The sequence below is a fragment of the Anguilla rostrata genome, chromosome 16 (assembly GCF_018555375.3).
Source record: "Anguilla rostrata isolate EN2019 chromosome 16, ASM1855537v3, whole genome shotgun sequence".
Classification (NCBI taxonomy): domain Eukaryota; kingdom Metazoa; phylum Chordata; class Actinopteri; order Anguilliformes; family Anguillidae; genus Anguilla; species Anguilla rostrata.
The window spans coordinates 24282023-24298279 of record NC_057948.1 but is presented as its reverse complement, the minus strand read 5'-3'; the positions used below and the strand labels follow the sequence as shown (position 1 = coordinate 24298279).

Here is a 16257-nt window from a genome sequence, read left to right as displayed (position 1 = left end):
TTTTAAAATCAGTGAGCAGGAATTTATCTACACCACCCCCTTAATCATAACAGTCAATTCTTTGCGTTTATGCATGGTATATTACATTAGCAGCACATGGCTGCTTCCTATTAGCTGAAGGCTCTTTGATAGAAGTGTGATTTATTTCCACGTGTACAGAAATGTGGAAACGCTTACCAGGTCTTCATTGTTCAAGGTAGATCGTGTCACAAGGGCAAAAGAAATGCCTGCCTTTCGAGCAGTCAATGTCTACATGGGGAAAAAATACAATCTGAGTTACTACTATCCAGAGCTGAAAATTAAATGAACTTATTAAAATGAAAAGTGCAGAGAGTAGATGGCACTGAACATTCTGTTAGCTGTGATGTCAAATGAGGTCCTCTAAATGACCTGTTTTTAACAGCACACTGTTGCTATGTGACATAAAAGATACACTGGATTGGAATGACTTTCTCTGTGTTCTGAATCAGGCCTATGAAATTGTGTTTTTGTGTTAGCTCAGGCCATTACCACTCCTAACTCGCACACAGACAGCCACCAATCACCTTTTTCAGATAACATTCTGCAGTACAATAAGGTCATGCACTGAATATTTTACACAAAGGTACAGCTTTTGGCTTTGTACAGATAAAAATCCCTGCTTGTATTCCCCGTATACTGACAAGCGGAACACTGCTCATCCTAGAATTCAGTACCAGATTAAGGCCCATTTTTAAAAAATTTTCTTTGGATGTGGACCCAGTAAAGCTTTAAAGGCTGGAAACAGCCTCACCTTCCATTAGATGGAGCATGAGTCGGATGTAAATACCCAGCTATTATAGGTGTAATTAATACGTAACTACAAGCAGAAGTTCACAGTTGAGTAACTGAAATAAAGGGTTCATGTTAACAGAATGAGTAAGGCCATGACATACGGTCAACTGCATGAGAATATGAAACAAACCCACATTGGTTGCATGCCTAACAATGTTTATTTATGCAGCAATTTCATGGTGCGTACTATGCAATTACAATTAAATTACCCAGGCGTACTGCCAAGTGATGTGGGACAAAGAAGTCCACCAACGCTTGCTCTTGGTTTCAGCTCACTATAAAAATGCAGTTATCAAAACGGGTATTCTACAGCATTAAATACCTTTGTTTCACTGAGGAAATCCTTAATTAAAAGATAAACCAAGCAAGGCTAATTAAGCTGAAAAATTTAGTTTTCTGCTTACTCAGATCTAAACTAAAACCTTCTCATAGAATACAATTTTGAATGCTGTGCTGTACGTTATTCTTCAGAGAATGGTAATCTATGTACAAACATAAACAGTGTGCAAGGGTGCATAAACTCAATTAAGAAATGGCACTTACCAAAGCCTGGGATATCCAGAAAAGGGATGGGGAGAAAAAGATAAAGAGACAGTCTTAATTAGGCAAGGGACTGAACACTGATTATTATCTGCAGTTACCAACCACTCAGCGCATACGCAGAGCCTTGTTTCTCTGGAACAAAGCGGTGTTCAAACTGCCATGCATGGATTTACGCCATCGCTTTACCAGAGGAGAGCCGAGAGCCGACAGAGCAAATATTTCGTAAATAATTCTGAGCGGGAAAAAAACAATCAATACCTATTGTTGCATGCACTAACAAGTAAATAATAAAACTCATGCTTTGCAAAATTGCACATTTTCTGCTGTTTCTATCCTGCATTAGCTAAAATGAAAGATGCGCAAAACCATAAGCACACCGTCCTTTATGGGGAGATCAGCCATTCAGCGCTGACATGTTCATTACACTCAAGACTTAAATTCTGAGTTGAGTCAAGGGAGGTAAAGAAACAGTGGAGACAGTAAGGCACACGTAATTAGCACCAGAGGAAGTAATGCAACAAACAGGTAAGCAGGCATCGACAGCTGACCATACTGGATTTGTCTTTACCATTCACCTTCACTCTCACAGCCTAATTATGGTAAAGACCCACGGAAAGCCATAGGTGTCTAGAGTGCAGGAATATAGGTGGGGGAATGGTGGAGGATGGGATAAAAGGGAATTTAAAAGCTAACGCTACATGAACTGAAGTGTCAATGTATGTCAGCTGAACATGCAGTTTAACCGCTGAGGTTGCTGCAGTCATTACAGGCTCAGGCTGAAGTCAAGTGTCGTACAGGGGTGAAAGTTCAGAGAAAAAAAATAAAACCCTGTATCTGGTACTTCTAATAAGGGACTATAATCTTTCTCCGTGCCCCTGCCTTGCCCTCCCCCTGCTCCTCACCCCCATTCCAAAACCACTAGAAGCTGCTGTTGTACCAAAGCAGCAATTGCACAGCTAGTCTCGGGTTTACTGTGGATAGACAGAGGGCAAAGGGGGGAGTGGACAAGACCAGATAAAAACCCTTCAGATTACTGACTTCATCTGGGGTGTAAAGGGCTTTCTTGTGCATCATTTTACATGATCTAAAAGCCTCAGTACGAGTAAGTCAAGATTCAATGAGGTCCTCAGATATATTTTTGGGTCGAGTTGTCAAATTTTCAAATGTTGCTTCTGCTTAAGTCACGCATACCATATGCGTATTACCATTACCAGACAACGGTATAGCAGAAATCTGACAACCCACTGAAAAATATCACCCATAGCTATTATGGGCGCATGTAGGAATGGTAAATATATATATATATACAAAGCCCAACCCATACTTACCAAGATAATGTTGTTTTTTTCATGAGAGATATGGACAAATACATCATCAACTTTTGCACTTCAGTAGTAATGTAAACATTTATCAAGAATAGAAATCATATCCTTAAAATATAAAATATTCACAATTTTCATGTTATCGCGTATACATCTAGCAAGATAGTGTGCAGTTAGTATCACTAAAGAAATTATAGTGGATAGAGCCTGTATTTAAGTGTGTACTGCCTGTAATATATAGTGTATAGTGTGTGTTCCAGTAAATTTAGGATTATAGTGTTGTCCTTATCTTTGTAAGTAAAGAAGTACAGCTGGTACAGTCTTTTATAAAGGAAAATGGTATAGTAGTTATCTTTGCAAGAATTATGGTAAAAGTAATCTCTAAATTATGACAATGTAAAGGAAAAAACATTAAAGAAACAGCCATTACACATAATATATATTCATTGAGTTAATTATGCCTCCCCCTCTCTCTCTCTAGTTTTTTTACACATTTTAGAAAAATAAAAATGATGAAATTTTGACGTCAGTATGGTCAATTCATTATACAGACCATCCACTCCAGACTGAATTTGACTGTTGCACAAACACTACGAATCCCTCACCAGTCAGAACCGGAACCAAACAACACCCTCTCTGCATATCAGTCCTAGTGAACACGAAGCAAGAAAAACACAGGAAGGAAGCAATATTCCCATCTTATCGAGACAGCGACACATTTGCACCCATTGCTAAGGCTGGCACAAACTGTCTACTGATGCTCTCGAATCGCAGAGCTCACAGCCAGATATGCAAATGCCTGTGCCAAAAAACAATCTGCTGGCGATAGGTAATGGCTCAGGAGATTGTGGGACCTGACCAAGACATCACCGCGCTCCCTGTTCACCGCGTTCGGGCCTCCGGTCTGACCACATCAGAAGAGAAATGCTGCGACCAAACCCTGTGTGTGCAGTCCAGCTGTGAGAAAGCAGCTACTTGGCAAGTGAGTCTGCAGCTTGCTAATGATCACAATCACAACAGCAGATTGTGTCAACAGCACCTCCAAAAAAAAAATATATATATATATATAACTGCACCTGAGAGATATTTATCAGTTTTTATTTAACTTTGTGAAATTGCCATGATGGGCATCTCAAGATCTCATGAGGCTCAGCAGTATTTAGAACACATACACAAAGTACTGTGAGAAGCCTGATCGGGCTCTGTTCTACATATTAGTGCATAAAGCGGGGTGGGATGCAAACCCACTTGGCCAGTGTAATGTATTGGGAGTGAAATCAATTCAACACAAATCAAAGGTAACCTTGTTGACGAAGATTACTCACTAGGTCTCGGACAATAGGCATGGTCCTCTTGCGTCGTAAATCCGGCATACTGTCAATACCATAAAGTATGCTGCCAGGCCTAGGGAGGGAGACAGATTTAGTGGATATTAATATCTTCATAATGCTGTGCAGTGCGCAAAAATTATGAGACTGAAAAAGGATGAGTTGATTTATGGCTCGGGAAAACAGCGTGGCTCATATGTCATTCTTTTTTCTTTTTGATTGCTACTTGCTGGGCTCCGCGCTAAGCGCAACCGACACACTTTACCCTCCACCTACCCCACCCGCTCCGGCCCCCACCCCCAACTCAGAGTGCCAGACTGGCGAGGCAGTGAACGAGGAGCGAGCGGGAGTAAAGGATTTTGCTAAGTGACAGAGAGGACGGCTTTAAATAGAACTCCCCAGGTGTGGCCGTCGGGAGAGCGGGCTTCTCCAGCAGCTGCTGATGAACAGAAAGGCGTGCGCAATCACAACAGGTGTGTGTCAGCTCAGCCAAACGCATCTTCCTATTCAGACCCGGCTCGTCTGTTCCGACTGTGCTCTAGATGAGGGATCTGGACAGGACACCTGAGCCTACTGCGTTTGGAAAGAGCGATCTGGACACCTGAGCCTACAGTATTTGGGACAGAACGATCCGCATACAAAACCTGTTCTCGCTCAGCGATCTGAACAGAACATCTTTGTTCTTACAGTTCAAGGTGAACATTTTTGATACTGACACCTGTAGCCACTGTGATCGAGTTCAGCGATCTGAAAATATGCCTGCTGGGTTTGTAGATAATAGTTTAGCCTTAACAGGGCTGTCTGACACACATTCATTTAAATGTTTTGTTTAAAACAGATTATAAAAATGAGACCAAAAGCATACATATGAAAGTTAAAAGGGGATGACTTGTTTAATATGCCGATTAACAAAACAGCTATAAAATCATGTTTTCTTTTACCCCTTATCCACACTGTCATCATAGCAGATTGTCTCTAATGCTAGAATCTCCTTAATCTGCCAACATCAGATGTATCATTGACTGCATGCCAGCCAGTGCTGGGGAGTTAGACTATTCCATGGCTGCATAATGTTCTGATTTATGAACTAGCCAGCATGTCGAAAGTGAAGGAAATGTTATACTTTTCACATAATTCCAGCAGACAGATAAACAAATGCCGTACCTATGTACAGCACCGTGAAAAAGCATTTGCCCCCTTCTTGATTTCCTCCATTATTGTACATTTGTCACACTGAATGTTTTCAGATCTTTAGACAAAATGTAATACTAGGCAAAGGGTACCTGAGTAAACAAATAACACATTTTTTAAATGATTAATTCCTTTATTTTGTGAAAAAGGTTATCAAACATCCATATCATCCGTGTGAAAAAGTAACTGCCCCCTTAAACTTAATAACTGGTTTGACCCCCTTCATCAGCAATAACTGAAACCAAATGATTCCTAAAATTGGATAACAGTCTTTCACATTGCTGTGGAGGAATTTATTTGCAAAACTCAAATAAATAACACAAATGCTTTAATTCAGACAAATTGGTAGGTTTTTGGGCAAGAAGTACTTGTTTCAGGTATTGCCACAGCATCTCTATTAGGTTCAATTCAGGAGCTCTAAACTATGACAGAGGCTACAAACACGTGTAATACGCGTTCTCAAAAAGTGCTAAAAGTATATTATTATTATTTTTTGTGCAGCTTCAGTGGTGCATGTTCAGTTCGTAGCCATGCTAGCTTGCAGAGGGGTCTTTAGAGCAGATCACATGGACTTTAGAGATGCTCACTGCAAAACTGACACTCTCCCATCCCTCTCTCTCTATCAGGGAGTTCACCTCTTTATCACCAAATCCCCCTCTTTCCACACCTGTCTCTCTGCTCACCCATTTCTCCATTGCTTTCCCTCTCCTCCCACATCCCTCTTTCTCTCCCCATCTGACCCTCTCTTCCCAAGTCTCCCATCTCTCATGTCTCTCTTTCTATCCCCATGCCTTTCTCTCTCCACATCCCTCTCTCGCTCTTTCTCTTTGCATCCTCGTGCTGACAGTTCAATGAGCTTTCATGTCTCCAAGTAATATTTTAACACAGAAAAAAACTATAGCAGTGCTGACAATAAATTACCCTGAAACACCAACATCCCCTTGGTGATAAACTCCTAAAGACCCTTTGGCAAGCATTGCCATGTTCGATATGCATCCTATTTCTGGCTAAAATACCGTTTTTTATATTGCAATAAAATATTACTATCCTATCACCACAGTATTGGCACAAGTTTTGAAATAATGAGAACATTTTATGACAGTGTAATTTATTATTATTGTTTTTTTTTTTTTTAATTCGGGAGCTTTTCATAACACAGTATTGCCTTGAATGAAATGAAAAGTTATTTTCATGAACTGGCAGAGGAAATTTTATATTTCAGAATTTTCTCTCATCTTCACACTGTATTCTATAAACATTTGTCCTTAACATTTTTTTATATGTTTTCTTCACCAACTGACCCAATTTAACCTTTTGAAAAGTAGGTTTTTTTTGGAATGTGCTTTCAAAATTCTAAGTCAGTGGCCTAGAACTTTCAATTACCAGTAGAGATAGTAACATCAGCATTAGAATGTTCAGTTAAGAAAATTCTAATCACATATTTGCTACACCTTAAAGGGTTCATTCTGGCCATTTCCTCATAGGAACACACAGAAAATGTATTGAGAACCTGTCCCACTTACCCTCCGGCACCCTGAAGCCCAAGAAGTTTTGACGCGTCCAGGACATTGCCGCTCACCAGCCGTGCCTTCACAGGGGAAATATGGAGATGGTCACCATAGCAACTGTGAAAGGTCTGACCCGCAACATCATTTCATCACGTTTTACACATCGCATACAGTACACTTACATTAAGCCCATATTAGGGGAGGTTGTAAATGTCTGGAGGTCAGTGCAAGGGAATAAACATGTTGCAAAAAATAAAAATAAACCTTCTGGGTGAAAACTGCACGTGCACTGCTCTGCTATGCAGAGAGATATTACACATTATTTTGAGAATAGGTATTTAACATTCACATCATGGAGTCAAGCCCAGACCATATCATGTCCCTTGAAGCAACATCTCATAGTATTTCACCCGATTATTAATGTACCCTTTTGACTGACCCAGACACCATGGCTTGTAAAATGTACAGTATGCAAGCATTGTGCATGGTGTTTTTGTCCTCATTTCCGAGAACCATCCTGTTTACAAATGCATCTTGTTTTAGAACACAACAAAAACAAAGAAAGGAACACAAAAAAAACCATGTTTGTGAAGAAGCACACCAAGGCACATGCAGTACATTTGAGTGACAGTATGACACAGTCACAACGACTACACAGACAAAAATGGAAACAGAAAGAAAAAAAAATCAGAGTCAAACAAGAACAGTGATTGAAAACCTGCGTGTCCAAAGCACTGCTATCTGAAAGAGAAGCAGGAAGAGGAGGGTACAATGTTAGAGGAGCGCCTTCAATGACTTGCCACATTACACCGTAAAAACAAGCTTTTTCCGGCCATGAAGCACACCTTTGAAGACTTGCTTCGAAATAACAAATGAATGTTAGACATGAGACAGACCTTGACAATGCAGGAGAACCAAAAAAAAACAAAGAAACTTTTTTTTTCTTCAGAAGCGAAAACTGCTACTGATTATCACAGTGCATGTATAACATTAATAACCAACTGAAACTGAATAATTGACGGATTACAAAAAAATAAAATAAACGAGACCATCAACGTCTCCCTATAAATACACTGCAAGGCGGACTTTTTTCCTTTCCTCCTTTAATTAGCAAGGAAACTGCTGCGATGCTTAGAGAAAACTGCCTCTTATTTGAGCAATAACAACCTATTTATTCATGTTCTACATGTTACGGGAATGTGTTCATTGCACTGTGTTGCCAGGGCGACAGAGGAAGGTTGTTGAACTGTTGCAAGTCAAATTGTTTATAGTGCACATTTATAAAATACCATGACTAAACCAAAGTCATTAAACTTTCAAAATCAGCTATAATACAGAATAAAAGTGATATAGAGTTACATACTACATCATGACAATGATATTTTAGTGAACAATAATTTTGGTATGAAAATTATACATAATATTGTTATATAATAAAACACTGGTAAAAGACACCCACTAAGTGAATACTATAATTTTAAGAGCAAGATAGAACAACATAAGTAATGAAACCCCAGAGTCACTGAGTAACATAAAAAAAAAACATAATTGGTCTTAACGGGAAAGCCAGAAGTTGCAATCAGCAAGTAGCTGCATGACACAGGCAAATCCCTGTGGTCAATAAGAAGTTGACAAGGATGCCCAAGCAGTATTGATCAATCAATTCCCAAAGAATCTTGTTTGTTGTCCTTCCCATGGACTAATGACTTTACAAACAACATTTTAAGGAAGCATTACCAGTGTTTTTCATTACCAACTGTATATCCCACCACCCCTTTATGCCTCACTGGCATATCCAGTTTTGTTGAATATGGCCACACCATGACTACAGGCTTATCCATCAGTTTGGGAGACAGCAGGCTGTCACATGGCCTCAGAAATGCAAACTGCTTCTAATAAGCCCACAAGCCTAAACAGACAAATTCTGAAGATCTGCTAAACCTCACAAAGCTTTTACGCTGCAACATTTTATATATTTTCATGAGAATAATCACAAATAAGTTCTATTATTTTGTCAGCAATGCATTACGTAGTAATGTCATTTTGTTTTCTTAAGAAATGTTTAGCAAACTTGCCCCAGGAGTAGGAAGCATCTGATTTAATAAAGTTGATTAAAGAGCCTTGGAACTTCATACACCCACTGCTGCTTATTCAAAGATATACAACAGCACATCTATCCAGATTATTACATTCTGGGCTCCTACGGTTTAGAATTTTATTAGTACAACTCACCGCTTCATTTTAAGGGCTACATTGCCAGCCAGGAACGCAACTATCTTAGTAAACTTATCGTCATTCTAAAACTTTAAGATGAGCTGGGGTAGAGCCCAGTATATAACAGGTTTAACCATTCAAAAATCTGGAAATTATAGCAATTGCAATAATTCCAAAAAGTAATTCAACTGAGTACGTAAAAAGGGCTGACAACTTCCTCGTCCTGTCAGGAAATAAGTTGACAATGCATGCAGGTCCTCCTCATCATCCCTGCAGCTGTCATTTGAACATTACCTACTTCATTTAAACCCATCATCTGCAAGCAATAGTAATACTACTAGTAAAGAACACAACTCCTCCCCCATTCATGACTCACATGTAATCACATGATCACACCACATGTACTATCTGGGGCACGTGTGCTCTGTTCCGTCTGCACAGTGTAGATACTGTGGAGAAAAGAAATCAGTCCACTAGTCCACTACTGTTCAGAACAGACAGCGGCCCTCCACAAGACTGAAATAAATATTCTAAACAACGCTGACCTGGTTAGAAAAACGCCCTTGGGAGAGGGCATTAGCATCTCAATCTAGTAGCTGTTACGGCGAAGTGAAGATTGAGCTGGCAGGGAACGAAGGACTCAGAGACTGGGCTGAAAATGAACAGCACGGTTTGGAACAGGGGGCCAGGGAAACACACGTGTATAAAGAAATCCAAAGCTTTTCTCCAGCCTAATGTGCCAGTAAACGGGCCTTTATGCCAAAGATGGCCGTTCAATCTTCATAAATTAATTAGGCAAGATGACATGTGCGCTCACATGTAAATAATAATCATGCCAAGCAAAGAGGTGAATAAAGAGGTGAATATCTCTAATAAACAGCTTAGATGTTTTCAATACAGAAATGCAAACACAGGCCAATGTCAATACATCTCCATACTCCTAATTAAGAAGGAAGAATTTCACACTGGAAGCCAGTCATTTTTACATGCGGCTTCAGGCTCATTATTCCCTCCCTGCATCAGTAGTCACTGTTTTATCAGGAGCAACATAATAGATGCAACAATTTGGACCATAAATCTTATCATTTGTAATGTCCTATTTATGAGTTCGACATTTACTATAATGATTCCAACAGCCAATGGCATGGAATTTCCGACACACTAACCATACACAACACTCAAAATAGAATACATCCTAGTGTGCCATCTACCCACTCAAATATAAATAAATATTCACAGGTTCTATTAATAAAAAGTATCTTTAAATATCATCTCTAAACATCTACAGTACCTACAGTACGCCATGTGGCCACAAAATACAAAACACGCAGTATAAACAGGCCAACCACAGAAACCCACTGAATTCCTGTATTTAAATGAGGAAAATGCACATGTCAGAATAGGCATTATCTGTGATTGGTGAGGCAAGGGCAGCAGATGTTCTGAGCCCAGTCCCCACTGGTGGGGAAACAGCGTGGCCATTATGACTCAGTCTCCATATATCCCATCAGTAAAATCCAGAGTCACTGAAAACACAACCAAGGCAAGATAGGGACCATGCCAAGATGTTTAAAGCACAGTTGAACACAGCCCCTTTTAAATGCATAATTGAGGTCTTGTTTTCAAAAGAAAAAAGACAACGTGCTATTTATTCAATGTGCGGCATTTGCTTCAGGCACTGAGTTTACTAAACACATTTTCTACATGGAAACAGCTGTCAGAAAATTATTACACTTGCACAGTATGCTCAAGTTTTGAAAACACAGCTTTTTTGTCAGTTTCTTTGAATTTTCATTTACAGAAACAGACGCTGTAAAAATTAAAGGCATTACCTTTCAGTGTCTGAAGTATTTTGCTAAACTGTCAACTGTAATAGGCTGAGGCTGGACTGATATTTAACTTGGATTTTAAAGAGGTGGGGGTAGCCAAAAGCCATCTAGTTATTCTTACAATAACAATGATTGAATAATTGATTATTATATTCCTAACTGGTTGTTGATAAATGACATATTTGCCTCTCTCCCTTCACTCAAAGGCCTAGACATATGCAAAACACATAATCAAGAGAAATACATTCTATGCTATGCAATGTGCCTAACCATTCAAGGACACCATGGTTAGTCATATCCTATACACATAGACAGAACCCTCTGTGCATATGTATAGAAAGAACACAACTAAATTATTATCTATGTGAGAAGAGATGAAAATTCTAACATATCCTTTGTCTGCACATTGCTATGCACAAAATGAACCACAAATAAGGCTGAGATAAAATCAGACCCCAGCTGCCTTCTTGTTATCTGAATGACCTGTCTTAGGAGACTCAAAGGCTGGGCTTGAATGTCACTGGAAGAAGAATCTGGGCTTTCCAGTCAGCTTAGAATGAAACTCCTGTAAGTCTCTATGTGCTTAAAAAACCTGCCTTCCCTGAGGGTTGCACACACTGAGAAATCAAAAAGTGATCAAAGTGACTGCTACCGCCTTCTGTAAATTAGATATTCTTTATAATTTTCTTTAAAATTTAAACACTCTAGTACACTTCCCTCTTAATCTTTATAAGAGACATCATACTTTAAGATAATGTTTAAATCTTTCATAAGCGTTACATATTTAATGTGATAAATTTCAATAAGACAACATTTGATTACAGGAACAGGGCATTCATCATTATTTCAGTGCATTTAAGTCTGCGTCAAAGTCCACTGTGTCATACAATAGAGGGCTAAAAAAATCACTCATACTAGCTCGTACTCTAACAATGTATGTACCTCCAGCAAGGATCTGTTCCTCCAGCTCGGCCATTTGCTTCCTGTATGCCCGCAGCGCGGCTTCTTTGAAAGTTGGTCGTATTCTCTTTTTGGGTGGAGTCTCAATCGGCGGTTCCTCCGGAAGGTTTTGGTTCTCATCCTCTTGCTGAACTGTTTCCTCAATGACCTCCTGTTCCTCGATTGGTTGGATTTCTTCAGTGTCCTCCTCCTTCTCCTCCTCCTCAACCTCCTCAACCTCCTCAACCTCCTCAACCTCCTCAACCTCCTCAACCTCCTCAGTTTCTTCTGTGTAGACCATAGCTTCATACTCCTGGGTGTCTTCAGTTACCGGGTTGTCTTCGCAATCCTCACTGTATTCTAAGTCGTATTGCTCATCGTAGCTGCAGTCATATTCTAGCACAATATTCCCTTCCTGTGACACATCATAGTCTTGATATTGTTCCTCAGACTCATTGGCATTTGTCCTGTTCTCCAGATTGGCTAGCACTTGCTCCATAACCTCCACATAATGTGTCTCATTGTCAACCGTCGGCTCACTGCATTCCTCCTCCTCGGGTTTGTGGTAGAAAGGGTCTGCATACACATCAGAATCGATCGTTGTGCTGGAGTCATTTGCGGTGGATTGAGAGAGAGTCCTGAAGCGGCCCATGAAGGTAGAGCTGCTGGGTTCTTCCATAGCATTGACACTCTGCGAGCTTTTATTCCAGACGACCTCCAGGGCAGATTTAGCCCGTTGCAGAGTTGATCCGAACGTTGGGAAGCTGAATGTTTTGTCAGAGAGGTCTATGCTGAGCCTACTATGCCAGGATTTGGGTGGATCCTCCACCTTTTCACTTCTGATTTCGCTCTGACTGCGGTACATGGTTGGGGTTCGGGTCTGATTTTGATAGGCATTACTCACAATTGCCTCTGGGTAAGGGTCACTTTGAGCGTCTGGCTGGCTCACAGATTCACTCTCTGCCCCAGGGCATATGGAAGGTGTGCTATCAAGGGTCAGGTAGTTCTCCCCTTCAAACTGTAAGTCCACCTCTTGGCATTTTGTAATGTTTTCAGGGAAGCCTGCATGAACTGAGGGGTCAAATGGACTGCTGACCTCGGAAACAAAGTTCTGCTCGGTTGAAGCATCAAGGCCTGAATCAGCACCTTGTTCTAAATGGTGCCAGTCCTTCCAAGGTGAAACGTCACCCTGCAAGGAGAGCTGGGAACTGCTGTAGTGGCTCCTGTCACCTGATATGCAGACGAGGCCATTGCTCACGCCACTGTCAATGGTTTCAGTTGTCTCCGCTTCATTAGGCTCCACATAAGTAGGGTTTTCCTGGCTGAGGGTTTGACTAGGTGGACTTGCATACCAAGAGGATGCCATGTCCTCCTGCTTCCTCTGCCAGAGCTCTTGATCTGAAGATGAGAGCAGGGAACAGCCATTGGTTCTGCTGAAGTATTGACTCTCCGAGAAGTCCTCTGAGTAAGACTGGCACAATTTGGAGCAGTCCGACTCTGAGCGGCTGAGTTTGGGCGTTGAGTAATCACTCTGAGAGAGCCACATGGGGGTTAAGTCTGAGTAGTATGACTTCGCCTGCCTGTCATTGTCTTCATACACAACTGTTTGATAGGTGTCATCAGCATAATGCACTGAGCTTGGAAATGTATTGCCAGCTACAGCCTCGTGGGATTTTTTTTTGTCCGATTTACTTTTGTGTGGTATCTTAGGCACAACTGCATATCGGTTCCTGTTAAGGTCCTCTAACTCTTTGTCACTCTCCATAGACATGTTGTCCCAGTCATCGACTTCAGGTTTGTCTTTCGTGGAGACTTTAATGTCCATGCTTTCATAAGTTTGAGAAGTGGTCATTGCTTTCTCTTTCCTTTCCTTTGTCTCATGAGGGAGGCTATCGGTGGATATTGATATACCAGTGCCTTTCAGTTTGTAGCACTTTTTCAATACTAAATCCCTGTCTTGTGGGGTTGAAAAGATAACAATTATAGGACGTGGCTTAGCGTTGGGACATTCTCTTTGTTGTCCTAACCGATGGGCGAGTTCAATTCTAATTGTCTTGTGTGCTTCAGTGAAACCCATCTTCTCTTTTAGAATTTGGTAAATGAGATTCTCAGTTTTCTCCAGCTTTTCCTCAGGCACGTTTAGGAATCTCAGGGTGGTGCTGCTGCCCTGGTTGCTAATATGCTTGATGTAGTCGTGTATGTCCCGTGTCTCTCGCCTGGACTGCACGAAGCCCGAACGGAGTTGCTCGATCTCGCTCTGCACCACCTCCACGCTGCTTGAGATCTCATCAATGGAGTTCTTGAGGGCATTGACATGGCCCCGCAGCTCGGAGAGCTCCGTCTCGATCTGGCTGATACCCTGTAGCTCTTTGAAGATCATCTCCATGACATCCTGGGTCTGGCTGATGCAGCCCGTGGAGCTGGAGCCAGGCTCCAGCGAGGTCACCTTCTGCTGCCTTCCAGCTCTGTCCAGAGACTTGCTCCTGAGGCCAAGGGTCTTCCTCCAGGTGCTCGCATCTGAATCTGAGGAGACACATTCCTGACTTTTCTTCCACTTCCTTAGCTTCCGCAAGGCACCCAGTCGGAGAGTCTGTAAACTGTTGCGTTCTACCCGTTCACCCTCCGAGCTTCCGTCTGAGGGCGCCAGACTGATCAGGCTCTTCCGGTTCCTTCTCACTGGCATGGTAAGAGCTTTGTGTTCATCAAATCTATGGAGGAGTTTAACCTCACTCAGGGAGTCAAAATTGCTGCTATCAGTAGACAACACCTCTTGAAGGACACCTTCATTTTTCTTGCCTAAAAGAGCATTTTTTTGGAGTCCGTTAGCTATCGCTACGCGGTAACTAAAAGTTGGCGAAAGGGATGAGCAGTCCTTGCCGTCGTCTTCTTCAAGGGATATATTGCGTGCTGATGAACATTTTGAGATTTTTTTGACTGTGCTTTTCAGTGCTGTGGAGAAGTTTGGATTTCGTGTTTCTGCATCAGGTGTCAATTTTAGCTCTTTTTTATTTTCACTGCTCTCTCTCTTCTTTGTGGGATTCACCAATTTCTTTGTAAACATTCCTTTGCAAATCTTTAAAATGTAAGATGGGAGGCTCTTGAGTAGGGCAGAAACCATGGAGGGCAATGTTTAGGTAATGTTTTCCAAACACAATAAGGTTGAAGCCAAACTGGTCTTGAATCCAATGATGGCAACACACTCAAGCACTTAAGTTGTAAAGTCCTGAGCAATAGGGTGCAGGGATCTTTGTATGTCCCTTTTAAATGTGATTATGCCAGACCACAAAGACTGTACATCCCAGAGGTGGGCCTGAAACATTGTAAAATCCAGTCGCTTTCCTCATGGCTAACCGCATTATTCTACAAAGGAAAAACACTGATTAAATCATCAGAAAAAACGAATAATTACGCTGATAGGAATAAAGACACACAGTTTCAATTGCACATAGGGCAATACAGCACAATTGTATATTCACACATATCCACACAAAGAACACACTGGGTTGTTAATCTTTTCACAGATTAATCTTTTCACAACTTCACCTTTTCAGAGATAAGTTATAGTTCTTCCCATTGCACACAAGGTAAGCCACAGAAACCCTCAAGATGATCAGCAAACGGCAACAAAAGAACATCAACATCTAACTAAATCTATAACTGAAATGGATCTTGCACAAAGATGGGCGCAAGTCAAGATATCCACTAGGTGTTTCGTCCTTAACTGAGGTGTGTTTCTGTGAGACTGAATTGAGTGCTTATTGTTTAATGTTACACTTGATATGTCTGCTCCAGGGAAGAACTGAGATCTAAGGTATGGGGTGGGGTGGGTAACTAGCTAAATAGCTAAACCAGCACTCAGGAAGCATCACCGACTTTTCAGAATTTGAAAATATGACAGGGAATAGAGATTCCAGTGAACACCAATAATTCAGCATTGATATAATAACATGCAGTGTTGAGGAAGCAAACCTAGAGAGCAATTCAGGAGGCAGCTGCACGACATCTCATCCAAGATTTGGAGCCTGGCTCGGGTTGCGATACAACAGAAACATACTGTATGACTAATTGCTGCAAAGCTAAAATTCTCACTTCAGATGGGCAGGGAAATACTAAACTGGCATTGCTTATCTGTATGTGCTTAAATCTGTACTGAAGAAAGGCTAGATGGCTGATGAAGATGAAGCAAAGCTTCAGGGAAACAGTTTGCAATTTAGTCTATCCCCTTTGCTGCTTATGCATTACACATTACAGACGGCAAAACTACCAAACTGCCAATGTCTAGACTTGATGACCAGGTGTGAGGCATACAGCGGATATTTTATTTCCCAAAGCAATTATTACTAATTATATTACTATGGAAAATATATATGTAAATTAGTAAATGAATACAATCTGTATGTAAATTAGTAAATGAATACAATCTGTGCACATACTGCATACAGCAGCTACTGCTTACAGATTATATTATTGAGGACTTCAGTATGATATTTCAGAAAATACTGGGGCTATTTCAAGAACTGGGAACAGGTTCTAAAACATAGCATTGATAGGCTTTGGCAAGGTCAGTGTC

The 16257-nt window shown here is 41.0% G+C and overlaps 1 protein-coding gene across 1 annotated transcript in view; it reads right to left on the bottom strand.

The window, feature by feature from the left end:
• The window catches only part of LOC135241967 (protein unc-13 homolog C-like), a 95441-nt gene extending 80628 nt beyond the window's left edge, over positions 1-14813 (bottom strand). Inside the window, exons 1-6 of the mRNA XM_064312800.1 lie at positions 11691-14813; positions 7424-7446; positions 6721-6785; positions 4004-4082; positions 1357-1362; positions 178-249 (exon numbers count right to left, since the gene is read on the bottom strand). Coding sequence (XP_064168870.1) covers positions 178-249; positions 1357-1362; positions 4004-4082; positions 6721-6785; positions 7424-7446; positions 11691-14805 — 3360 coding nt within the window. The 5' untranslated portion in view covers positions 14806-14813. The remainder of the gene's footprint in view (positions 1-177; positions 250-1356; positions 1363-4003; positions 4083-6720; positions 6786-7423; positions 7447-11690) is intronic.
• Positions 14814-16257: the final 1444 nt, after the last annotated feature.